Source organism: Dreissena polymorpha, chromosome 13 (genome assembly GCF_020536995.1).
Source record: "Dreissena polymorpha isolate Duluth1 chromosome 13, UMN_Dpol_1.0, whole genome shotgun sequence".
Classification (NCBI taxonomy): domain Eukaryota; kingdom Metazoa; phylum Mollusca; class Bivalvia; order Myida; family Dreissenidae; genus Dreissena; species Dreissena polymorpha.
This window is the reverse complement of record NC_068367.1, coordinates 27,024,472-27,051,731: the sequence shown is the minus strand read 5'-3', so window position 1 is coordinate 27,051,731 and position 27,260 is coordinate 27,024,472. Positions and strand designations below refer to the sequence as shown.

At 32.6% G+C, this 27,260-nt stretch overlaps 4 protein-coding genes across 6 annotated transcripts in view; 2 read left to right on the top strand and 2 right to left on the bottom strand.

The window, feature by feature from the left end:
* LOC127854531 (uncharacterized) overlaps positions 1 to 1,561 on the bottom strand; it is a 34,276-nt gene extending 32,715 nt beyond the window's left edge. The window contains exon 1 of the mRNA XM_052389596.1: positions 1,437 to 1,561. The gene's annotated coding sequence lies outside the window, so the exon portion shown is untranslated. The remainder of the gene's footprint in view (positions 1 to 1,436) is intronic.
* The window catches only part of LOC127855708 (A-kinase anchor protein 9-like), a 477,990-nt gene that overhangs the window by 160,393 nt on the left and 290,337 nt on the right, over positions 1 to 27,260 (bottom strand). The window lies entirely within an intron of this gene.
* LOC127854530 (probable serine/threonine-protein kinase clkA) lies at positions 518 to 10,367 on the top strand. The gene is made up of 3 exons (XM_052389595.1): positions 518 to 553; positions 9,100 to 9,923; positions 10,244 to 10,367. The coding sequence occupies exons 1-3, from the start codon at positions 518 to 520 to the stop codon at positions 10,365 to 10,367; spliced, it is 984 nt and encodes a 327-aa protein (XP_052245555.1).
* On the top strand, positions 18,685 to 26,758 carry LOC127855713 (salivary glue protein Sgs-3-like). Of its 3 annotated transcripts, none has more exons than XM_052391509.1 (4): positions 18,685 to 18,823; positions 23,643 to 23,706; positions 24,031 to 25,092; positions 25,510 to 26,758. In XM_052391509.1, exons 2-4 carry the CDS (start codon positions 23,649 to 23,651, stop codon positions 25,596 to 25,598), a joined length of 1,209 nt encoding a protein of 402 aa, XP_052247469.1. In that variant the 5' UTR covers positions 18,685 to 18,823; positions 23,643 to 23,648; the 3' UTR covers positions 25,599 to 26,758. The 3 variants fall into 3 exon arrangements, with proteins under 3 accessions (XP_052247469.1, XP_052247468.1, XP_052247467.1); XM_052391508.1 differs by lacking the exon at positions 18,685 to 18,823 and adding an exon at positions 21,890 to 22,130 and having other exon boundaries at positions 23,649 to 23,706; XM_052391507.1 differs by lacking the exon at positions 18,685 to 18,823 and adding an exon at positions 21,890 to 22,130.

Sequence of the window (27,260 nt, the reverse complement as noted above, 5' to 3'; positions counted from 1 at the left end):
GCACATTTTCAGCTATTTTAATTTTTGGTTCCGACCATACACGTTTTGTGTCGCATTCCAGATAGAGTGTTCGATCTTTTTTATCTCTGATTATTATGATACTGATTTCAAAATGAATGGGGATCCCTTTATCCATTTACTGTCGGATTTCCATTTTCTAAAAATAGATCATTGGAAATAGTTTCAGGTTTCCCATTAAACATATTATTCAATGCCTGTACATTAAAGCTAAAATCGATCAAAACTTGGTATGTATTTCACCCGTTTATGTCAATTAATTTGTAACAGGAACATGCTGATATATATATATATATATATATATATATATATATATATATATATATATATATATATATATATATATATATATATATATATATATCTCGCAACGATATCAATCCGATTACAAAAATCAGTCAGGGTGTTTTCATATCAGTTATTGTGTTATTGTTTAGACTTCATACCTATAAAACATATTGTTTTTAATGTTGAAGGTACGATCATGAACACTCCAAAAATGGGAAAACAGAGCAAGGTGCAAAGTGGAGGAAAGGTAAATATGGTGTGTGTCATCATTGTCAAAAAACGTTTGTATGCTATAGCGCTGAAGGAACAGTTTGAATGCTTCATTCTTAAAAAGCTATGTCGAAAATAGCCTTGTTTTTGAGAGAGGACAAGCGAGGGAGAGAGAGAACGAGATAGAAGGGGAGAGAGAGAAAGAGAGAGAGAGAGCGAGAGCGAGCGAGAGAGAGAGAGAGAGAGAGAGAGAGAGAGAGAGAGAGAGAGAGAGAGAGAGAGAGAGAGAGAGAGGGGGGGGGAGAGAGAAGGGAGGGGGTCTAGAAAGGGAAAGAGGGTTCAGCTTACTTAAGAATTGTCTTAATGATCCTTGCGTAATAAAATTTACATTTTGACTCATCCAACTTCGTAAGTTCCCGCACAACTGTTGCTCTCTCCAACTACATCTCTATGAAGAAAATATATTTAGCCGCGTAAGAAAAGTCTAATGTGGACTGAACTGCGATGTAAAACGGATTGTCATAAAGTTCTGGCCCTTGGTCACTACACTTGATGTCAAGTTGTAGGGTGTCGCACAAGTAAACACTAAGAAAGAGAGCCAAACCGCTGCCGCGCGGCAATACATTAATCTAAAATAAACCATCATAGCTTCGTCATAAAGGCTCTATAAAGGTGACAATCCGTAATTATTTACCGATTTTTAAATATTTTTTTTAAATTTTATTTATAAAGGTTATCAAAATACAATATATATATATATATATATATATATATATATATATATATATATATATATATATATATATATATATATATGCTATTGGACAAAACCATACAAAAATGAGCAATACAACTTGTTTTAAGCTCAAAATACAGTGTCCTCCAAGTCAATTGTGTTTACAAACAATAAGTTTACTTACATCGCTGTTTCCTTGGGAAGGTGAAAGTGAAAGTGACTCAGGTCACCAAAAATATAAAATATATCGTTGATTTTCAACGTTTTCCGGTATCACTCACAAAGAAGGTCTCGTCAAAATGGTTAAAATGTTTGTAGTGATCTAATAAGTTACTTTCTGCTGGTAAAAAGTTGTTTAAAATAGAATTAATATGGAATTTTCTTTCGGCTATTTTTAGCATACGTCACCGCCTTGAGGTTACACATCACGTTAGTTACAAAGTTGTAAACATTTCTTCAAATTATGAAACGGGTATATCTTCAATAATTCTTAACAACGTTGCACCTAAGCTGTATTATAATAATTTTTATGCAAGAGTAACTGAAATCCGGTAAAAATTGAACTAGTTTGTATGCATAATAATTGGCTTTGTCACCTTTATAGGGCCTTTAATATCTTAAAGCATAAGCAGATAATGTAAAGTGCATTTAAAAACAATGTCTGCATTACTCATAGGTTTAATATTTACAGAATGGCAACTTTCTTTGGCACGTAGAAAAGAAGTTAATTTAAGGATCCGCTAAATCCCTTCTTGTTGTTAAAGATTTAATAAGGAGCGTCATAGGTATAATTTCCATATCGTTGTTATGAACCTATTACATGTAGAATTGAAATGTTTGAGTATCAAATAATAGACACAATGAAGGAACAACTAATACAAAGCTATTTATGTTTTGAGAATCGTGAATGGAATATGTACACACACAAACACACACACACACACACACACACACACACACACACACACACACACACACACACACACACACACACACACACACACACACACACACACACACACACACACACACACACACAACACACACACACACACACACACACAAACACACACACATACGCACACACACACACACACACACACACACACACACACACACACACACACACACACACACACACACACACACACACACACACACACACACACACACACACACACACACACACACACACACACACACACACACACACACACACACACACACACACACACACACACACACACACACACACACACACACACACACACACACACATACAATCTTGCTGTTAGTTACGGTACACACATGTGACAATATAAACAAGAAAAGAGATAATTTTATAAATGTAACTTTACAGATATTTATAAAACACAATGTGTCATAATTTCATTATCACATGTAAGATTTTTCAAGTTATATGTTATAAGCAAATATATTTTAGTGACACGTTGAATTCGTCTTCTTAACATGATAGAAACAAGAACCTCATACAAATAATGCGTTCTATTAAGCGGTATCAATAATCATTTTACAATTCATGTTTTGAATAATATGCATGTGTTTCAAATAATTTAAGTGCATACTGATAATGGAGTATGTGGTTTATACCTCATTCACCATGGTTGTGCTGATAACAATAGTGCACATTGTCCATCGGAGCTTATTTTGACAGCCTAAAAGGCTGTTAGTTTCTCTGCGAAGAAAATAATATCCGGTTTATGATGGATTATTTTGATTGTATAAACAAACCTAAGGACAGACTGAACTTTGATTAAAACTAACACTTTCTTGAAAAGTTAAACATATATTCTTCTATATATTAGTATTGCGCGGTAAATAAATGTTCTGTGTATGTTAAACACTGCTATGATGCGTTATGTTTATAGTTGACCTTTGCTTTGCACAGGAAATATGTTGCTAATACCATTTTGTTTAGCGAAAATCTTCTCAATAAATGCTGCTGCATAATGCTTCATAATGAACATAATTACTTTCATTTAATGTTACATATAAGTAAATTTAAAAACTATGTTGAGTAAAACTTACTTATCTTTATGTTTGACGAAAATAAAATGTTGTGTTTTCATAAATGTATAATATGATTTCAATTTTAACATATCTTCTTTTGTATAATTATGTATATTGTTACATGCATGTATGTTTTATATTGTAATGATATTCTCAAATTTGCATAGGATTCACCGAGTTTTTGTAAATTTCTTAAATAATTATTATAATAAACATTTGACTATGCTAGCATATATATGTCTGTTTTCATAGCTTGCGTCTTATTTATTCAAATACTTAGATAGTAATTTTAGTCTTATCTGCAATATGTATAGTTATTTTTGGTATGACTCGGGGTACTATGTTTAAGTGTGTTCATCTTCCTTATATTGCTGTGGAGTTCTGCACAGATGACAAGAACTATTTTTAAATACCTTGTCTGTTTGACTACAAATACATTCAATACATTTGTTGATCAACTTATTTTTCCAGCTTTTTCTCTGTAATCAGCATTGAAATTAATTGTTGGAAATATGTTATGCTTGGTTTTTAAGACTTAAAATATAATTAAGATTTAATTTATCCTGTCGGGTTAACAGAATTAAAACTACTGATGATAATCTTAACTTAACGTGTCCTAAAGTTAGACATTCGGATCAACTTCTCTATGTAAATTTTTTCTGCGTATAAAATAAACAAATATTAACTGACAGCTATAAAATAATAATATACAGCAGTAAGTCATTTATTTATAAAGGTATGTTAAGACATTAACGGCATTTAAAACTAAAGTGACATCAGCATGAATTAGCAAACGACAAAGAACTTTTGTGAATTAAAGTTGTTTTGTTATCATCAATATGTTTCCCAAAGAATCGTTGATAAAAAGGGCCTCGAAATGCTGTTAACATTATTGTCTGTAAATAAAGTGTCTTTAAAGATAATATTTAACATTTTATCCATGTTATCATCATTCGGTTGACAATAGAAAAGATCAGCCACTTTTAGAAGAGTATCGACATTCCATGTCAGCTTGCTCGTGACTTTCAACAGACATGTTTAAAATGTGTTTATGCTTGTATGTTTGTTTAAAATGCTTATATGGATCAAGATATTAACTTTTTTATCGATCATATTTTCAATGTGACAAATTAAGTCTGCGATGCACTTACTTGTTGCATAGTTGCAAAGCCTGTAATTTTAAATGCTACAAGTAAGAATAATGCTGCAAACTACACATTGAATTGATCTCTCATGAAAAAGAAAATGTTATAGGTAAAATGACTTGTAACGCAATCCACAATTAAAACAATGCAGACAACTTTTGACGCCCCATGTTTATTTATAGTTCAAGTCAATATATTAATCAGAGATTTTACCATTTTTCGTATTTGTATTTATATAATTTCATTAAATAATTGTTTTCTATGATTTAGCATTGAATGAAAGAAATAAAAGTTTACATATATCATGATTGTTATTTTATATCACAGGTAATCGTATTCCTTTCATAAGAATGTTTGAACTTAGAATGTATATTGAATTATGTCATGGGATGCTTAAGAGTTATTGAGACTTTTTTTATCATTATCATTATTATATCTTTTTTACAATTTAATCACGGATAACCAATATGTTGCTGCTATCTTGCGCTTGACCTCAAACAAACTTGACTTTACTTTTGTGCTACCTCATCTTACCGATTCTAATACTGGTACATATAGTAGTTTTAGTTTAGTATGGAGAGATTTATACCAACAAACTGGTCTCCGATAATAAACAAGGAGTTTTGCATATCAAAATGTTCGTTATGTTCTGTAGATTGTGAAATTATTGATCATAAGGTTCAAAAGTGATGGGGGCTGAGAAATCCAAGATGGCGTCCAAGATATATGGAAAAAAAAATATTTTTCTTATTCTCCTTTCTTCTTTGTGACATAAATGATGCTTATACTTCCGAATTACTATTTAATCTTCTTTTGGTTTGCAAAAATGTAATTAGTTATATTTTTGAGACATTTTTTTACTAATTTGTTACTAAAATCAAGGGTTAGGGTCAGTATTTATATTAATCTGAAATTACATTCATCGAAATTTAAGTATTTCCTCAAATGTTACTTAAGACATTTGGGATAACAAAAAAATAAAAAAAATGAAATCTTGTGTATATTTCGAATTGCTCAAATGTTTATACCATAATAATAAATATAAATTTATTTATAAAACGTTGAGCAAACAAAACCCGGATATGGTAAAGCGCTGCTACGAACCCCACGATATGTCTCACTGAAGTGCATATACATTCGCACCACCCACTATATTGTGTTTCAAAAACAAATTAAAACACTTTGGAACATATTGTTTAAAGCTTTTGTGTTTATTTGTATTTATTTATTATATCTGACATTTAAAAGTAATGAAAACTTCATTTCATGTATTGAATTTGAACATATATGTTAAACAACTAACACACATTAACATATTTTTTTATTTTTTATAAAAAAATATATATTCACTCTAAATTTACAACATGTTTCCATGGAATCACAATTTAAATACTAAAACTAACATTTATGAGAGTTAAAACACATAAAAATAGCAAACATTTACGAAAAAAGAGTCATTTTTTCGTTTTTCTATTTTTTCTATTTTTGGCAGCCATCTTGGACGCCATCTTGGATTTCTCAGCCCCCCCCCCCCAGCACTTTTTTTTTTTTTATTTCCCAATCTACATAATCTTACTAACATTTTGGTATGCGAAACTCTCTGTTTATGATCGGAGACCATTTACCCCCCTGAATATGCGAGTTCTTTGAGACAGTTTGCTCTACTTATAAAGGCATCGCTCACCTGGATTCAAGGTTTGTCAAAGCCTTGACCTGGTGTTCAAGTGGTTTACCTCAAATGAACCAGATTGAAACATAGTTTTATATTGTCAAGATAAATGCTCTGACCATCAAGAATGGTAAATAATTGTGATTTCGGGAGTGTTTATATGGGTATTCAAAAGATTTGACCTAGTGACCTAATTTTTAACACATGTGAACACGATACACTATTGGCATAGATATTGTCAAGTTAAGCATTCTGACCATGTTTATCCAGGTTGAGTCATGGAGTTTCAAGTTGTAATAAGGTTTGTCTAAGGTTTGAATTGGTGACCTAGTTGAAAAGACACGTAAACCGGATTCAATTTCAAGTTTCATCATAATAGTTTTATAATTTTGGTCTATACAGTTTTAAACTAGATATTCTCTTCATTGGGCCTGGTTTCAAAGCGCGTGATCCGGTTCAATATCGGCATTTATTTGGTATAGATTACAATTATCGGTTAGTTTCATAAAAATTGAGGCCTAAAGATGGCCTTGAGTTTGATAACAATTTTTGTTTTCTAAGCATTTGCTTGACCAAATGTTTGCCGGCATGTGACCCAGATTCATACGTATCATAGAATTTGTTGATTTAAAAAATTAGATAATTTTTATTGAGATTGAGTAACTTTTTTAGTCTCTATATTGAAAACAATTTTCTTCTAAGATTTGACCTGGTCAGGTAGTGTATGGATGCACGCAATCTAGGTTCAAAGGCAACTTAAATATTGTCACGATAAACTTTCTGACTTAACGTAATCAATATCGAGCAATTGATGTGCCTTCTAGAAAGGTAACATCATATTCGAAGATATAACTCAATGACATCAAGTTACATTAAAATTCGATAAAAAATGCGGCCTCTGATAATTGAAACAACATAAAATTTGATAACCGCACAACACACTGCATCGGATCCGGACTTATAATGTGCACAAGAACTAACGTTTAACCCTAGCTCTTGAAAATGTATTATTTATCTGATTTTTTTAAATGTTCCTAATTAAACGTTTAAAACGTTGATGTATCTGATCGGAATTGATATATTTACTTGAGTTTAAAATTCTATTCAATAGTGATCCACCGATATTAACGCCAACAGACAATTCTCAATGACCTTCACGGCTAAAAGCATTTTATTTATGGTCATTTTTAATACATTTTAAAGAAGCATAATATATATTTTTTGAATTGGTGTTTTAAAGCCTTCCTTAAATTAAAAAAGATTGTGTTAAAAATTCAAAGACAATTTATGAACATTTTTGATCATATAATTAACTTCGTACTTTCCTCTCATGTTTCCAGCATACAACAAATTTAGATGATCACAGGTCAAGGTGTTTTCTAGATATTATTTAAATCTTAAGTCTGATAAATAGGAGGTCCGTTTCATCACATGGTTTCAGTCGCATGATCCCAACATTCAAAACGTTACGATTAGTAGCATCAACTCTGTCATTTTGGTTACATACGAACGTGTTTTATCTGTGACAAGAGACAATATAATAGTTCACATAATTGGAATAAAATAAAGTCTATGTAAAATAAATTATAAAACCAATTATCGTTTTAAAAATAATCATAATATTAAACAGATAAGTACCATTCTCTCACGATTTCTTGTATTAACCCCACTGTGAAAGGCGTATGGTAAATGTACAAGAAACAACAGCAGTTCATATGAGATTTGATTAATGGGAGTAGGCAATCAACAATCCAGGAGTAAAACTGAATCGTTTAATGACCTTAATATTGCAATTTGTAGAACATCTCATCAGAACGATCATATAGTAGGTTTGGTGGCGTGGGACTTACTCTAGGGCAAATATTAAGGGTTCACATGTTGAAATATTGCATCCTAGTATCAACATTCTTTATCATATAATATTTTTAAAACACACTTATGTATTATCAAAGTAAGACTACTTGGAGCAAGTCAATCTTGAGAGTCAACTTAAAAGTCAAGAGCGAACAAAACAATTCCACCATTTTAACTGCATGACCAAGCAACTTGGAATATTGTGGTACTTGAACATATGAAGTTCTTACACATCACGTGATAACATTGTCTGCGTTCGAATTTTTTTCACATACTTTTTTATTCATTGTTCAATCCCATATAATTATCAGACAATTCACATTTAGTTTTCGATTGGTCATTGCCTAGTTGATGGTATATTGATGTTTGCGCTTTGAAACAAATAAATCATATAGAACTATTTAGTGGTCACATTTTGGCTACAATTTTCTAATTGGAGAAAAGAAGAACATACATGAAACGAATGATAGGATTTGTCTTAATTGTAAATGAATTTGAATTGTAAAATATCAACTTTTTCCTGGATAAGCTATAAGAATATGTTTCATTTTGTATACCTATAATGTGGTTAATAAACTATTTAAAAAACATACAAAATGATTGCATATAATACTTTTGTATGCATATATTATATAATCATGTTTCCATATAGCGTATCTGTGTAAACAAACAAATCAATTAAAAGTTATCTAACATGATGTGTTAAATGTAGTACTAACAAGGCACCTTTGTTAAATTCAGGCAAACATGCGACTCATTTATTTTGTGCTGATGGTTCTGGGGCTACATTCTGCTCTTTTAAAAGGTTAGTGATACGAGTTTACACGTACATTTATATATGCACGTGCTTAAGAAAGAACAAACAAACGAATATTTCACAAGCATTGGTTAGTTTGTTCAGTTGGATGTTTTTTAATGTTTTCAACAGTATGTCATATCACATCACAAAGTTTATTACACTTTTCCTAAGTAAGCTAGCGTACCAGTACTAAGTGCACAGGAATTAGTGACCATTTCAGAACTTCAACCAAAGTATGGGAAAACTAGTCATACACTTGCCATTTTCTTTAACAATGTTTCATTGAACTGCTATGTTTGTAATGCAGAGTTGTGCTGCATTGTTATACTTACTTTTTCTGTATCTGAAGCCACATCAACAGCATGACATCTACCACAACTACGAAACCTTCCACAACTACGACACCTACAACAGCTACGATAACTACCATACCTACGACACCTACCACAACTACGACACCTACCACAACTACGACACCAACAAAAACTACGATAACTACCATACCTACGACACTTACCACAACTACGACACCTACCATAACTACGACACCTACCATAACTACGACACCTACCACAACTACGACATCTACCACAACTACGACACCTACCACAACTACGATATCTTACATACCTACGACACGTACAACAACTACAATAACTACCACACCTACGACACCTACTACAACTACGACACCTACCACAACTACGACACCAACAAAAACTACGATAACTACCATACCTACGACACTTACCACAACTACGACACCTACCATAACTACGACACCTACCATAACTACGACACCTACCACAACTACGACATATACCACAACTACGCCAACCACCACAACTACTATATCTACAATACGTACGGCACCTACCACAACTACGACACCTACCACAACTACGACATCTACCACAACTACGAAACCTACCACAACTACGATATCTTACATATCACGACACTTACAACAACTACAATAACTACCACACCTACGACACCTACCACAACTACGACACCTACCACAACTACGACACCTACAACAACTACGATAACTACCATACCTACGACACTTACCACAACTACGACACCTACCACAACTACGACACCTACCACAACTACGCCAACCACCACAACTACTATATCTACCATACCTACGGCACCTACCGTAACTTCGTCACCTACCACAACTACGATATCTACCACAACTATGAAACCTACCACAACTACTATATATACCATACCTACGACACCTACCACAACTACGACACCTACCACAACCACGACACCTACCAAAACTACGACACCTACCACAACCATGATACCTACCAAAACTACGACACCTACCACAACTACGACACCTACCACAACTACGATATCTACCATACCTACGTCATTTACCACAACTACGATAACTACCATACCTACAACACTTACCACAACTACGACACCTACCACAACTACCACACCTACCACTACTACGACACCTACCACAGCTACGACACCTACCACAACTACGACACTTACCACAACTTCGATACCTACTATACCAACGACACCTACCACAACTACGATACCTACCACAACTACGAAACCTACCACAACTACGACACGTACTAATACCACGACGCCTACCACAACTACGACAAATACTTATACTACGCCTGCCTGCCACAACTAAGATGCTACCCACAACAAATGCAACACCAGCAACAACTACAAATCCAATAAGCATCTCTCATTTGCCAAATACCAACAGTACATCAACAGGTACGTAAGAGGTATAAATAGTGTGCATTATGTATGCGGGATGATGTAATAAAATCCGAATATTCACTACTTTTTAACCAATATGGTTCATTGCAATTAAAAACAAATCACAAAAAAGTGTTGTGACTAACGTTCGGTGGGTGATATTCGGCTCTGGTACTACTTAAAAGTACGCCGGGTACTCTTGGGTATAGTAATCAAAGCGCTGAAGGCGTTCGCTATTCTATAATCATAGACGCAACTCATTTTTCACAATTATGTTATAGCTTCTTAAATCGCAAGTTTGAAATGAGCACAACCCATTAAAATTGATAAAGAGTGTGTCTTAACGAACAGTTTGAGATGTATGTGCACTGTTTGTCCTCATATTTTTGTTATAGAGATAGCTTTAGTCAAAATAACAACAGTATGTCTCTTTTTTGACGTTCTGAAAGCATTCAAAATATGATGAAAATGGTATAATGAGAACCAGTAAATAAAAAATAAAATTTGCAATCGCCATGATATTAAATGAATATTGTTGGAATATCAAAAACCTATCACACTAAGAAAATAATGGGAATAGGAAATTCCCTTTACAAAACTTTTTTTGACAACATGTACAATTCAAAATATACAATAAGGTAATTGATGGAAATAAATTTAAAAAATCTGCGAGCAGTAGTTTTTAACCACGAATTAGGTAGTCATAAAGACAGCGATGTTTACTCTTTCTTTGTTGTTGATGCATTACTTGTTACCCTAGTAAATCACACGGTGTCAACCAGTCTCTTACTTTTGCATCGGTATGAAAGACTCGTGTGCTTTTTACCCAGCTTTTCATCTTTAATGACATCTACATAACGCCAGCAGGCACGAATGAATACCTTAGAGTATTTTATAATCTGATTCGAGAGAAAATTTTGCTGCAACACTGTGTCAGTACGCAGCGAAAAGGATGTAACACTGTTCAATGTACGAAATTCCGGACTACTCTTTGCATGTTCAAACGACACATAGACATAAACTGTGGTCCAGTTACAATTACGCGTTAAAATCAATCTCGCAGAATTTCGGGGTCTTTACTTGGTCACTAAATTTTAAGGGAAGACAAGATTGACTATCGATAAACACAGTTTTGCTTTCAAGATCTGAAAAAAAAACATTGAAATAGTAAAGTGTTTCGTTATCTAACCACATATGTTTGCCGTACTTGGTCAGCACGTGTGGACATCGTTCCTGAACGCCTGTATAGGCTTCTCTTTTTTGCCAGTGTACTGAATTTGCTTTTTCGAATTCAATTTAAATCGGAATGCATTGTGTTAAAATATGCCATTTACAAGTCGCAATGAAATTTAAAAAGACCCGCGTCATGCGAAAAATGGGTCTTATGCCATATGCGCCCATCATAGCTATTGCCCACCCAGCCTGCGCATCTCTCAGTGTGGTCACGATATACACAATGAGACCATAAAACATTGAGTGATTTCATTGCGGACATAATCGCCTCTGACAAGACTACGCAAATGCACAGGCTGGGCTTGAGCTACATTGGTCAAAACGCCATAAGACCCATTTTCGCATGACGCGTCCATGAATGTGTGATTTGAATGTTTCCAAAGAAAACTGCGTGTTAAATATTAACATACGATATATTGTGATGGTTGAGAAATACACTCATAATATTGAGGAACTCCCGTAGTATGATTTGTACCTAGTAACACCTTTTGTGGTTTGACTATAATAACACAAATTTCAGGTGGTGAAAATACGACTAACAAGTGAAAACATACACACAATAGTTCAACTTTTGTTTTCAATTTAGAAACGAAAATTTCAAACTTTATTTCAAAGTCAGCATTTTCGCAACTCATGTTCAACGTTTTATTAATTGAGAACTGTTAACACACTTTACCTTATAATATTGCGTTGTTATCACCCATGCAATTGAGCATACATACGCCGCTTTCCAGAACAAAATAACGTTTCCCGGACATATCAAATTTAACCCCTCTGTGGTAGCAAGCACTATCAACGAGGTTACGCAACATACGCGTGATAGTGTATTGAACTCTCGATATAACACTACACTTGTTGATCAGCCGTAGTTTTATTTTCCCTCGTCTATTAAAAGCCTCAGATTATGAATAACCTGTGCTGAGCAAAAATATCACGTGATTAAGACGCAACAGATAGTGGACTACTTTAATCATTCATAAACGTTATCTTCCGCGACACGTATATTTCTAACATTGTTTATTGGTTCTTTTCTATATACGCTCCGTTGAAAAATATTCCATTTAACACGATATTCACGTTATGTTTTTATTTGTGAATGAATATAGTTGAAAAACTCAACCTCTGGCATACATAATACAACTCGTTCTCAGGTTTACCGTAAAATCGAACAACAAACGAAGCAAGCGAACAACTAAAAATTACCCAGAGTATAGAAAATAAACAAAAAGTACCCCGGAGTATGGTCGGGTGCCTTAAAGGAATGTTTTGTACCCGGAATAAATTGCAGTATACGTAAGAGAGCCTGTGCTACTTTTATGAAGTACCTGGGCCGACACTGACCAAATTTGAGCGCTATTTTTAATGCACATTTAAAAAATAAATACTAAAAAGAGATCAGTTTAGAAAAGTAACTTACCGATATTTATAAAACACGATGCTACAAAATGTTTCATATTTATTTTTTAAGTTATAAGTGAGGTGATAAGCATTTGTAGAGAAATGTTGGGTTGAATTGGTATATAAAATGTGTATGAAACAGGACATTTGGAAATCATAAAATTAATACATTATATAATGCAGTAACTTAAATGATACTAATATTCATGTTAAGCATAATGTGCACGTGTCACAAATATTTTCAGCGCATTACGATAATGGAGCCAACAAAGTCTGAGATGAACCTCTTCTTCACAATGGTGGTGATCACAGCAACAATAATGAATACTGTCCATTGAAGCCCATTTCGACGGCATTGACAGCGTTGGATTGGAAACTTTGATTGTATGATCAAAGCTAAGAACAGCATATGTACAGCGATTAAAACAAACACTGTTTTCTGGACTTTGACCTGTATAATATAAGTCTTTTTTCAAGTATTGAGATGTATATGGGTGTTCTGTTATCAGCTTGTGTACTTTTACGAAAGCCTAAATATAAAGTTGAACTTTGGTTTGCACAACAATTATGTTGCCATTATTATTATATTTGTAGTAAAAATATTCTGATGAAATTATACTACAACATGATTCAAATTAAACAGAATTACTTCCATTTGATGCTCTACAGTGGTAAAAGTAATAGCAATGTTCAGTAAAACATACGTATAATTATCTTATATAAAGCGTTCACAAAGAGGATACCTTGCTTTGTCAGCAATCTATAATATGGTATCAATTTAAGTATCTTGGCGTTTTGTATAATTATGTTTATTTTTGTGTGAGTGTTTTATGTTTATGTAATGATATGCAAAAAATTTGAGAAAGACTTCACTTTGCATCAATTGATTGGTTGATTCTGCAATAAATATTGTATGAACCTATGTCTCTTATAAATTACATGTTTGTTTAAAAGGGACCGTCAACCACGAATGACGAACAAAAAAGTTCTAAAATACCGTATGTGTTACAATTTTTAGTTTATATTGATTAAAATATCACGACTGGTATATTACATTACTTGAAAGAAGTTCATATTTTCAGTATGTTCGGTAATACAATTTCGCGATGTGAAATCGAAAGTACATCGCGAAAATAGGTGACATAACAATATACACACTATAAATAACGCAAGTAGATTGATTATTTTATAAATGTTAATTTCTCAGGTCAAAATCATCATTCCCCCACTCAATTCAAATGTATGTCTCATATCTTTTTTCATCTCCACTTCTCTTTCTCTTTTCTATTTTCTATGTAAAGTTTAACACCATGTTACAATTGTTAATAACTCTTTGTAAAAGATGCATTGTCACTGTATACTCATGTGTCACTATATTTGTGATTTGAGCTTAATAAAGGTTATGTTGTTGTTGTTGTTGTTGATTTTTTTATATATAAAATATAAACAATTCACTACGCATGCACAATTTGCATTCCTGTGTTTACCACGTGACGATGATGATCAATCTACTTGCGTTACTTATAGTTAACTTGTAGTTACCTGGTACACAAACCCAGTAATTTTGTTACCGAAGATATGAAAATATGAAAACTTAACAACACAATATAAACTAATAATTGTAAAAAATACGGTATTTTAGAACTTTCCTTTGTTTGTCATTCGTGGTTGACGGTCCCTTTAAAGCTGATCTATGTATATAATAAAATACAATAATTAAATATTTTTGTTTCTTCTCTTAGCTTTGTTATAAATATTATTGTTTGTGATTACGTACGTAGATTTATTTGTGTCTGTCTTCCTTTTTATTATGTAGATGTCTATACAAATGACATGAAATATTTCAGAAAGATTTAATCGATTAGTAAATACACGTACGTTCTTGGATTATTTATCCGCATTCAACATTGAAGTTCATAATTGCAAACATGTTATTCTTGGTGTTAAATATAAAGAAGTGAAACTCCAGCTGATGGAGCAGTATTAAATTCTTATTATAAACAATTAGTTGGCCCTTTATTTAAGGCAAGTGACCGATTGCCCAAACAGTACAATACAGCACAAAACAGCACAATGCAAAACAACATGAACACATATAAGAATAAAGCTGGGGTAACCGCCTTGGAACGGTCAATGCAAAGCATTGGGGGTTTAAACCTCACACTTGGGCCAGTAATATTCATGATACATTTACGTGTAAATAAAATTTAACATCATAGCATTGTAACGCAAATTAGACAATAATAAAAGGGAATTAAAACGCATTCAATTTAATTACTAATTAATTACTCAATAGTTGAAGACTTTTCAATCTAATAGAGATTTAATATGTCAGATCTGGTTGTCACTATCAAAGCCACTAAGGGTAATTAAACATAAGTTTGCTTATAAAAAAATAAAATGTTAATTTACGGCAATAAGCCATTTACGTGTTTAAGGCTTTTACATCGAAAAAATGCATCATAATGTACGAACATAAGACACAGAACTTTGTGAAGGGATTTCATCCATATTTTACCGAAGTAGCTTTGAGTATAAGGGCATTGATCTGTTCTGGGTTTTTTTCATTATTTTTTGTTTATGTGAATAAAGTTGCCTGAAAGATAATATTACATATAGTATCAATGTTATCATCATGCAGTTTACAATGGAAAAGATAAGACATATTAAGAAGACGATCGACAATCCATGTCACCTTGTTTTTTTTTACCTTAAACAGGTGTGTTTTAGCTGTTGTTGACCTTAACCTTATATGGGTCCTACTACTATTGACCGGTCACATTTCATTATGACGATTAACGTTTACGACGCACTTACACCAACCTCGTTATCTCGATATTATCGGCTTTTGTAAAGTATTATCTAAAAAAAAAAGAAATGCTTTTAAAAGTAAAGATAATCTGTCTAAAACTGTTTAGGTTTGCTTGATTACGAGGAACATACACAAACTAACATAGAAAGGCTAATGCTTATTTTGACAGGGTACAAAAACTGCACTGTTACACACGATTACCTGTCGCTGAACAATTTTTTAATTTATGTCCGGATTCATCAACCCTGTCACCCACAACCACACTATCTCCAAGCTTTATTTCACAAATGCAAGTCCTCGTTGGGCGTTTACATTCTATGAGGAGGGTTTCTGATAAGATTTCAACTACGTAATTTAATAATTAATCATTTTAATGTAAATAGATGTCATATGGCTAAGAACTGTTCAGAAACACCTCCGCAACATAAATCATAACTCTTTGAATTTATTGACGATCGATTTACACAGCTAAACAAACTAAACTCAAAGCCGTATATATTTTTAACGATATTTCTTGTTTAAATAAGGAAATATTGCTTTGGCCAGTTTCTCTAGGTCAGGCCAAAAATAGTATATGATACTGTACACAATGCTATTGGAAACATACGTACGTTTTTATATTTTAAATACTTTAGTAAAACACGTGTTTCTTGATTTATTAAAAACAATTATCAATGATGAAATTGATCAGAATAAATCAATTTGAGTATCATTCCAAAGAGAAAAGCATATGGTTACTTATAAAATCAGTTTTATTTAAAACAAGTGCTGTCACTTTAAAGACCAAATGGCAAAGAAGTATTAATCTTGAATAAAAGATGGGAAAACAAATACGTTTAATGTATTAAATTAAAATGAGAATTCTCTATATGGCCTCTATAAACAGGCGAATTGTTATTGCACTTATTTTTATAACTAAATTTAACATTTGTACAAAAAAATAAAACGAAAGACCTTACCTCCATAAATATCAAAGAAAGAGTAATGGCTCTTGCGCTCACCACTTCCTCTAAAAGTCTTCTTTTATTGTATGAAGATTCATTTCATTATCTTTGAAACGTTTTCAGTTATGATCAACACATTAAATTACAATATCTTACTTGGCTTTCCACAAGCAAAATAACAAGGAAAATAATTCATAAAACACATAAAAGAGTTATATTTCTTGCAATTTAAAATCCCCATCTCTATGTTTAGCTATGAAGTTTAATCTTTGTATCGTCAATATTTATTGAATTATTGAGTGCACAAGAAAATAAATAAGTTGCAACAAGTCAAGTCAATAAATATTGAGAAAAAAGTTACTGTCCTGTTACTCTGTTACTCTGCTTTTCCTCTGTTTATCAATTAACGAATTTCTATTTCAATTCAATCGATATTTTTCTAGTGATAATTTATTTTTTGTTATGTATTTTATGTTCTGCTAGGTAAGCTGCACATACATATAAGCAAATGTGGGGGGGATTTCAAAATATCTAAGAAAAAAAGTATGGGTATTTTACCCAGCACTACCTCTATATGTACTCATTTAATATATAATTTGTTTGATCCTTTCAAACTCCTTTCAATTCTTGAAAATACATGATCTTTTAAATACTAATGAATTTATGATTGGTACATGACAAATAACTCTATAAATACTGAGAAAAGAGTTTCGATTAATATATGAACATTTTCTCTTCAAGCCATCTTTCAATCTTGGAAAGTTAACTGGAATATCTGGTATTTTTATGCACAAAATATACGGACTAAAGAAAATAAGGTAAGGGCAATAATTACAAAACTGATAAGAAGGTTCGGGGTCTTGTACTATGCGCTTCTTCTAAAAGTTGACTAAACATTTTATATAAATTTATCCCATTTTCAACGCGACATTAACGGTATAACATCTTATGGAATATACTGGCCTGTATTCAACCATGTGGGATATACCTGTCGCGTGCACGGACTATTTTTTACTTTACAGCTGAATGATTTCTCATAAGAAATAAAGCCGAGAAAACTTTAGCTTCAAAATTATACGACCTTCAACCTTAAAATCTAGTCATATAACATAATTTTTCGCCATCTGTATAATGAATCAGCTGAAAATGGCATACTTATTGCATCATTTTCCCCCAAATTTTTTTGACGATTTATTATAAACGCGACTTATTTCGTATGTACATGTACTGTGTATCGACACATTTGAATTGTCAATTTATCACATTTTCCTTATTTCGTGTAATGTGCTTTGTTCATAACCCACTTTTGACATTTAAGAATGTACAACAAGCCATACAAATATCGCACAATTCATAAATAATCTGCAATATTTGCTTTCCGATTTAATTCACGTTAGGCATAGAGCTGTGTAAAGTATAAGATGGTAAAAATAGCACCACACTGGAATTCGGAACGTCCCATTTCGTACACGGCAATTATCCACTATTTTATCTGTTGTGTAATGTAATGTTTTCATTCTTTGTGTATTTATATATTAAATTATTTTCTTGTACAACAAGGTCATTAACCATAGACAAATAAAACATTGTGCAAGTTTAAACATAATTATGTTTGTATGCAGAAATCTGCAAATGCAACCGAGTTTACCAACGGCTATTATTTGATAAACTGCTCCGGTTCATTTTAACAGCAGTTATGTAGAGTACATGACGTAGCGTACTAGCGTGTGACGAAGAAGAAAGTTTATTGAGTTCGTAAACTCATTTGAATCAGAGACGTAGATAACATCTACGTCTCTGTTTGAATATAGTGATAGGATGGCATAAGGGTCTTTATTTAAATATGCTAAAATAATTATTAAAGACCCTAGATGCAAAATCGTCAATTATTGAGTTAAATGGATTATTAGATGAATTTTAAATGATAATTAAAGGTAAGATACTAGTTCGAACGTGTTTTGCTTTTTTTTGTACTTTTGTCGTTCCCTGTTCTCGGGGAAATTATTTTAACATGGACGCCATTGATGCATCGGATCACACACGGCATACCCATAACATTATATACAAATATGTTCTACGCGTACTTAAATTCGTCGTCCGAAGTCGGAAAACGTATTGCCCTGTATATTAGGTCAAATAAAGTGTCAGTCGCTGCAATTGTCTGTTTACTCGTCGAAATTGTCAAGGTCGTCGATGGTGTACATGTATGTTGACATCGACATCATTTTGTCAGGAGGCAATCGCCGCCATATTGGATTTTGATCGTTTTCTTTCGAAAATAAAATGAATTATAGTAAAGTAAAATCTTCTTTTCGCGGTCGTAATGTGTTACAATTCAGATACTGCGTAAAATTGAATCGAGGCATATGGTGATATTTTTACTTGTTTTACAGTTTGTGTGTGAATTTTTTTAAGAACATTTTGCGTACCAGAACAAATACATTTATATCATCACGCATGGTTACATTCGTTAGATTTTAAGCGCTTTTAAGACTGAATTAAAATTATTGTTAAGGTTATTAGATCTATTTATGTTAAATGTCACGTTGAACAAAATCAAATGGGATAAGAAGAATACTAGGATTAGCGTTGAATACAGAGAAGTTTATGTTGCTCGGCTCGAATTTCGAAAGCGCTCGCCAAGGCTCGCGCTCCAGACGTTCTAAGCCTCGCAACATAAACTTATCTGTATTAAACGCTAACCTAGTATTCTCTATATATTGTATATTACGTGAGTTATGCTCTGCACAATAAAACTGATCAAAGGGCAATAACTCTGTAAATTTTAAAGAAATATAATGCCAAATCTTCAGTGTAGATGCTTTATTATATTAAATATAATTAACGATGATTGCAATAATATATTTTGTATCAATCTTACTTGGAGAGATTTTTTGTCGGTTGAAAAAGTTTCCTTTTTCTAGTCTTAGGACGTCCAGATACAAGACAAATCATCTGCTTCATATGCTTTTCTGTTTCTCATCAAAATAGGATCGCACAATTCAGTTTATCCAGGATTTTGTATCGGGTGTTTTTTTGTCATCCACATGACAATCCGATTTTGTAAACTAGTTTTAAAGGTTTAAAAAAATATATATTTACAAAAAACACTCAGCAGAATTGATTAACTGCATAATCTGTATGGATGCACATTCAATACTTTGGTTGCTATGTCTGCCAATTTATCACATTATTTACACGAGAAACAAAAGATAACTATCCTTAATCGTTCGTTTCAGTCAAGTAAGGTATCTTTACAAAAGAAGTGTACTTCAGGTGACTCATGATAATTTGCCTTAATCTATTTATTTAAGATAGATTGCAGGATGGCGTGGGAAGCCCAAGCTGATTTGAGGCTCTCGTTATGTAAATATTTTTAGTATTTAACGGCACATATGATATCCGCCCACAGAATTAATGTCAAAAAATGTATATCGTATTGTCCTAACATTTAATCAAATATGCATGCCTGTTAGACTGCTGTCTGGTCTCTGATGTGTGTGTACATACCCAGACTGGTCCCATTATTTTGAAATCAGTTTTCGAAGCAAAACAATACTCAAAAACTGGCGATAAATGTACGATTTAGTATTATGAATAAGTTTTACCAAACTAAAAACACACCAATATACTGATTCTCTCTTGCCCATGACCGCCCAATCATACTCGATTGCTCTGTTTTGTTACATCTTATTATCGGTTCTGTAACTGAATAAAAACTTGGCTTGATGGCCCCGGAGCACTCAACTGAATTCAAAATTTAAACAATTTCAACAGTTTTCTAGTTTTTGACCCCACTTAATCCAGACTGAAACATAGATTTTTTCCGTTGTCGAGATGAATACTCTGACCATTCTGCATCAATGATAAGGCATTAATGAGGCTTCTAGAGTGGTTACATGGGTTTTCAAAATATGATTTTGACACATGTGATCAAGATTCAAACTAAGCTAATATAAACATTCTTAATATGTTCATGAAGGCATACAGTGTGCATGTAGAGTTGTAATAATGTTTATCAAAAGTTTGACCTGGTAAGCTAGTGTTTTACACACGTTACCCGGATTCAAATTTGTCAGGGCAAATATCAAGATCAATATTCTGACCAAATGTCTTCAAAATTTTGTCCGAATGTGGCCTCTAATGGTAGTCTCTTCATTTGACCAGGTGAACTAGTCTTCGAAAGCTCGTGACCCAATTGTTAAGATTGGCTTAATTTGTTTTATAGATGAACTTTCTGAGTAAGTTTCGTTAAGAATTAGTCATAAATGGGGCGTTTAGATTGGTTACAGGTTTAAAAAATGTTTACTTAGTGACCTAGTATATGCGAGGACAAACACCAGATTTAATTTTATACTAGACATGGGTGATTTTGATAAATTTTCTTTCAGAGTGATTCATAATTGTGATCTATAGACTGGTAAAAATGATTTTTAATGTTTGACCTGTTCACCTTGTTTTAGTATGCACATAATCTAAAGTATAACTATAACTAGATACAGGATTAATATTTTGAATACGCTTAGTCAATTATGTGGCCTCTATAGTGGTCACAACGTTCGTCGATTATATGACATGGTGAGCTAGTTGATTACGAGCGTGAAACCTGGCCAAAATACTTTCAAGATCAAAATTCAGAACAAGTCTCATCAATATTTCGTAATACATGTGGCTTCTAGAGTGGTAACTACATCTTAATCAGATGACATATTCTTACAATTATTCATCAAGACTAGATGGAACTTGTGGCTTCCAAGAGTGGTCACAATGACACCACGATACAATACGCATAACACACGACGCGGCATGTCGGGCATAGACTGACCACAATAGCTCACCTTTAGCATTTCATGCCCAGGTGAGCTCAAATAAAATACTTGTCAAAACGTTGTCCTTATATGACAAATTAAAAGTAACTATACTGCATTTTAGGGATTCTTTTCGATGACGCGGAAAGATAATGCTTTTTTAAGTCTCCGTAAGCTTGAAGAAGGATATTTTGAAGATAATTTTCCCCAAAAGGCTTGGTAACAATACAAATCTTAACGTATGAACTGGTGATGAAAAAATGTTACAACACTTCCGTGTTAATTTTATCTTCTTTCCTTTTTTTGTTTAATCACCTTTTATTTGCGAGGGAAAGCGTTGTTAAGGAAATATCGTGCTTAAGGAAGTCTATCAGAAGCTTTCGTCTCCAAACTCAGATAAACATGTGGACAAGAAGGATTTCTGTGTGAAATGGTTTGTATTATAAAGGAATGCTTCTTTATTGTATGTGATTAAAATGTATCATTTTCTTTATAAAATTTAAATTGATTTTAATTACTAAATACCTGATTTTAAATATTTATCTGTACGCATTGTATTAAATGATCAAAGAAAACAAAATGTTTTTTAATCTTTAAATGCCTTTGCATTCATCACACAGTCTTTTTGTATATACTGAAGACTTAATACACCAGGTCAATAAATATAAATAATGCTTGATAAAGTAATTAAATATGACTCTTAATCAAATTCGTTCAGCTATCATGAAGAAAATTGTAAACTATCAAATGGCGCTTATTTTGGTTTTTACTTATGCCACTGTGTAAAGGTGTGCTTATACTTATTTAACAAACCAATTTTATTTTGAAATTTTAGGACATGCATTCGATAGTACTGTTTAGAGATTAATTTATAAGCAGATGGCAAGAATAAGAAAATTTGCTATTTTCACAACATTTTTTAAAACATGTGTACATGATAATGACAAAGATTGTGTGTTTAGTGACAGTTTCTTCATTTTACATATTTTAAAGTTTTTTTTAATCCACAATTTAAAGAAATCGAACAAACAATTTATATATTATTTTTCTGACTTCAGCCATGGCACAACTATGTGCAATTATTAAGCAATCAATATTTTATTATTGCATGATCATGCGGCCTTGGGTTAAAATGAGTACACAACCGACATTCAAGGGGCGAAACTTTAGCTTTATATGTTGAACACCTTATTAGAAGGAGCATACAGTAAAATATTTGATGTTGGACGAGCAACATTAATCTAGGGCATAATGACTGTGTCTTCGTACAGACCATATATTTTCTTCTAATGATGTATACTTACCAATGCATTGGCTACTTTGTGATTACACAATCTTAAATAAATGTAATGTATCAATCATTAATATAACAAACGTCATATAAGAAAAAAAGCTGGATTTTGTTGTATTATGTTATCTTTTAAAGTCCACATGTGGACATATTGTTAACACATTTCAATATTCTCTATCATATAATTAATATTTTTTTATAAAAACACTTATGATTTATCAAATAAGGACACTTGGAGCAAGTAAATTTTAAGACTTATCTTAGAGGTAACAGAGGTTCTGCCATTGATCTTAAGATTGATGGAATCATGCTCAATAGAACTTTGAGAAAATATAAAGTTAATGAACCATTTATGCTGGATTGACTCCAAGTTGTCATTGGATTTACAACTGAATTGATTCTTATTCATTATTTGCATGTTTGGAATTGAATATAAAATCTAAAATAATTGTTAAAATATATTATATTGTATAATATTGTCTTATTTTGATTTATACAACAATAAATTTACACATTATTATTTAAATGCAGACTAACTGAGTTGATTTTTTTAATTATATGTGGATGCCCTCTATGTGAACTAGCAGATCAACTAAACATAATACAAACGTTGAATTATATTGATCTGTAGCAAGACATCTTTGTTATTTTCAGGCAAAGATGCGGATCAACAAGTCTGTGCTGATGGGTCTGGTGCTGCTTAACGCTTATTTACCAGGTAAGTGATACGAGTGAATATATGTCATACATTCATACAAATGCAAAATAGGAGGCATGAACACATGCATTTAAACATGTGTCCCTTGACCATACAGTCAGCGAACCTTATGCACATTATGGGTAATTATATATGTGAGCATTATAATTATTATCATGAAATCAAAATATTAAAACAGTGTTTTATTTCGCCCCCTTGTTGCAAAAAGGCACCATGCTACATTGAAATAAGAAGGCACATGGTACCTTTATGCTCCAATGGGGCGATTTGACCTCAGTGTATGTAGCATTGTGAAGCGCTTAATTGTATAATTTATTTATTTAGTATCTGGAACAACAACAACAAATGCGAGCAACGCCCAAACATCAGATTCTATGACAACATCTCAAAAAACCTCACAAATCATGATAGCAACGACAACAAAATCAAATACTGCGATGCCCACCAGAACTATAACACCTACTTATACTACGATGCTTACCACAACAACGACACCTACTTATACTACGGTGACTTCAAGAAGAACGACACCTACTTACACTACGATGTCAACCACAACAACCACACCAACTAATACTACGATGTCTACCACAACTACGGCACCTATCACAACTACACCTACGACAGCTACATCCACGACAGCATCACCAACATCTACAACTAAGACGCCTACCATAACCACCACACCTACGACAATTACAGGTGCCACGACTACACCTACGACAAATACACTTACGGCAATTACATTTACGAAAACCACACTTACAACAACTTCACACACGACAACTACAGCTATAAATACTACAACTACCACAAATTCACCTACCACTACGACAACACCTACAACAACCACGACAACTACGACAACTACACCTACCACGGCTACACCCACGACTAATTCACCTACGGCAACTGCACCTACGAAGACTACAAATTCTAAGGCTGCACATACGACAACTATATCAACGACACCTACCTCAACAACGACACTTATCACAACTACGAAACCTACCACAACTCTGACACCCATCACCATTTCGGCACCAATAAGAAAAAACACACATATTATAACTACGACACAATATACCAATAAGACAATTGCAACTTTGATACCAACTACGAAACCTACCACTACTAAAATATCTACCACAATGTTGACACCCACCACAATTACGAAATCTACCACAACCACGAAACCTACCACAACTATGACACCCACCACAAATCCAAAACCTACAACAACTACAATATATACCACAACTTTGACACCTACCACAATTACAAAAGCTACCACAACTACGAAACCTACCAAAACTATGACACATATAGCAACAATTACCACTCTAAAAATGGATTATTTGCAAAATACCACAGGAACCACAATCGGTAAGTCGGCGCTTATTATAGTTATTCCAGTATTTGTGAGAGTAAATACAATGCCATCCAGAATAGTACTCATAAACCAATATGGTTTAATGCAATAAAAAGAAACAATCCTACTAGAAGCAGAATCTTTTTCCTTAAGATCGGACATAAAATTCTATTAGGATTTACCTTTTTTAAATTATTTTTTAAGAGTTATTATATTGATATATATACAAAACGATAACAAAACATATTTTGATTATTTAGGCTATATGCACTGAATGAGAAGAACTAAAGAAATGCTTTGTTTAATTGGTCTTGATAATTTGTGAAAAACATAGTAAGAACACTGACCATCATCATAAAAAATTCTTCTCAACAATATTTATCATCTATTAAAGTAGAGTATAATTTACATGTTTTTCAATTATTTTTCAGTGCAAAACAATAATGGAGTTGCAATGTCCGAGTTGTGTTTTTCCGCCTTGATGGTTGCAACGACTACAATAATTCACTATATATTGTGAGGCTTTCTTTCACACAAAGTGGATAGCATTGCATCTCAAAATATTTCAGACGTATGAAGGATATCTTTGAAAAAAATAGCCTCAGTTTATAACAGGTTGAGTACGCGTTGTGATTAAAACGAAAACTTGAATTGGCATTTAACATGTATACATTTTTTATTAACGTGTGAACGTGTATATACATATTCTGTTTACATATTGTGTATCTTAAACACTTGTATGATGGTTGTATAAGGAAAATATGTATTTTACTTTTGTCTAAAAAAATATGTTACATTTAGAAGTTTGTTTTTCATGAAATACAGATACAACATGATTGCATCATTAGTTCTATTGTATGTTCGACAACTGAATTGTACATAAAACATACAAATGAAGGGTTATTGTTGACATTCATTTGAACCAATATTCTATGTTGTATTAATTTTACCCTCTCTGTGTCGTATAATTCTGTATGTTTCAGAATTGTCATAAGCATTTGTATTATTTTTCATTACTGACACACATCAAAATAGGTACCTTTACCATATACTTTAATATTGTAACGACAATTTGTTTCAATTAACGGGTATAATATGTTTAAAAAGTTTTTCTCATTCAGATGATTTAAATTTATTTTTGCTGCTATCTGGATATTTCGTATTACTATTGGACAATACATATCCAACGATAACATAACTGTTCAATAAAGTTTTACAATAAATATATCTATGACATGTAATTCCGTTAATCCATTAATTACAGCATTGTCATTGAATAGAGTCATTCTGATGAATCTGTGCCAAATATCAGCTGCATATGTGTAATAACTACCCACAAACAGATATAATAATGCACTCAACACCAACATTTTGCAAATTGATAAATTAGTTAAGTTCATTTATATTTCCTTATTGAAGTATGTTGAATTATACAGTTTGTAAACCTTGTGAGTTGTTTCACTGTAATCCACATTGAAATCTCTTGTTGTAAACATGGTATGCATATTATATTAACACTTGCAATGAAATCAATAGTGTATGTCTGATACTGAAGGTTCGGTATTTTTGTGTTCACGTTCACATCGGTCTTTAAAATTAAAGGCTATATCTCATGTTTTAGTCAGGTAATCTACATACTATTTACATGGTGCATCAAACGAATCAGAACAGAAATAGTAACCTAGTTTTTGTTCGGTGTATCTCTTGCATTTAACTTAAAGTAAACTTAAGTGTGCTTTGTGTTACCTGACCTTATTGATTCTTCACTGATAAAACAATACTTGAAAGTAAAAATGTGTTTAAGATACTAGTGCCCATACAATATTTGTTGTACACAGCTAAATCCACTATTTATTCTAAAGCAGTGTATTAATTTATAGCAAACGTTCACCAATGACATTTTGTTTTGTATTAATCTGAATTGAACGATTAAATACCCTGCTCATTGATTACGATTGATAAAATCTAAAATTTTACAATTTGAAAAAGATATCAAATTAAATATCAATTACAGCAATTTTGAACATTTGTGTCGCAGATAAATATTACATAAATGTATTATCATATTTACATTCTGAAACAACATACCCGTCTACCAGTTTGTTTTTGTGAGCGAACTATCCCGAAAGCGTTTGGTATCAACGTGAATAAGCAGCCAACATTTCAAAGACAATTTAGTTGT

Coding starts and splice junctions, on each gene's coding strand:
- LOC127854530 (XM_052389595.1), top strand. CDS start 518: ATGGGAAAACAGAGCAAGGTGCAAAGTGGAGGAAAG. Junction 554..9,099: donor AGGTGCAAAGTGGAGGAAAG/GTAAATATGGTG, acceptor CTGTATCTGAAG/CCACATCAACAGCATGACAT. Junction 9,924..10,243: donor ACGGCACCTACCGTAACTTC/GTCACCTACCAC, acceptor CACCTACCACAG/CTACGACACCTACCACAACT.
- LOC127855713 (XM_052391507.1), top strand. Junction 23,707..24,030: donor GCTTAACGCTTATTTACCAG/GTAAGTGATACG, acceptor TTATTTATTTAG/TATCTGGAACAACAACAACA. Junction 25,093..25,509: donor TACCACAGGAACCACAATCG/GTAAGTCGGCGC, acceptor ATTATTTTTCAG/TGCAAAACAATAATGGAGTT.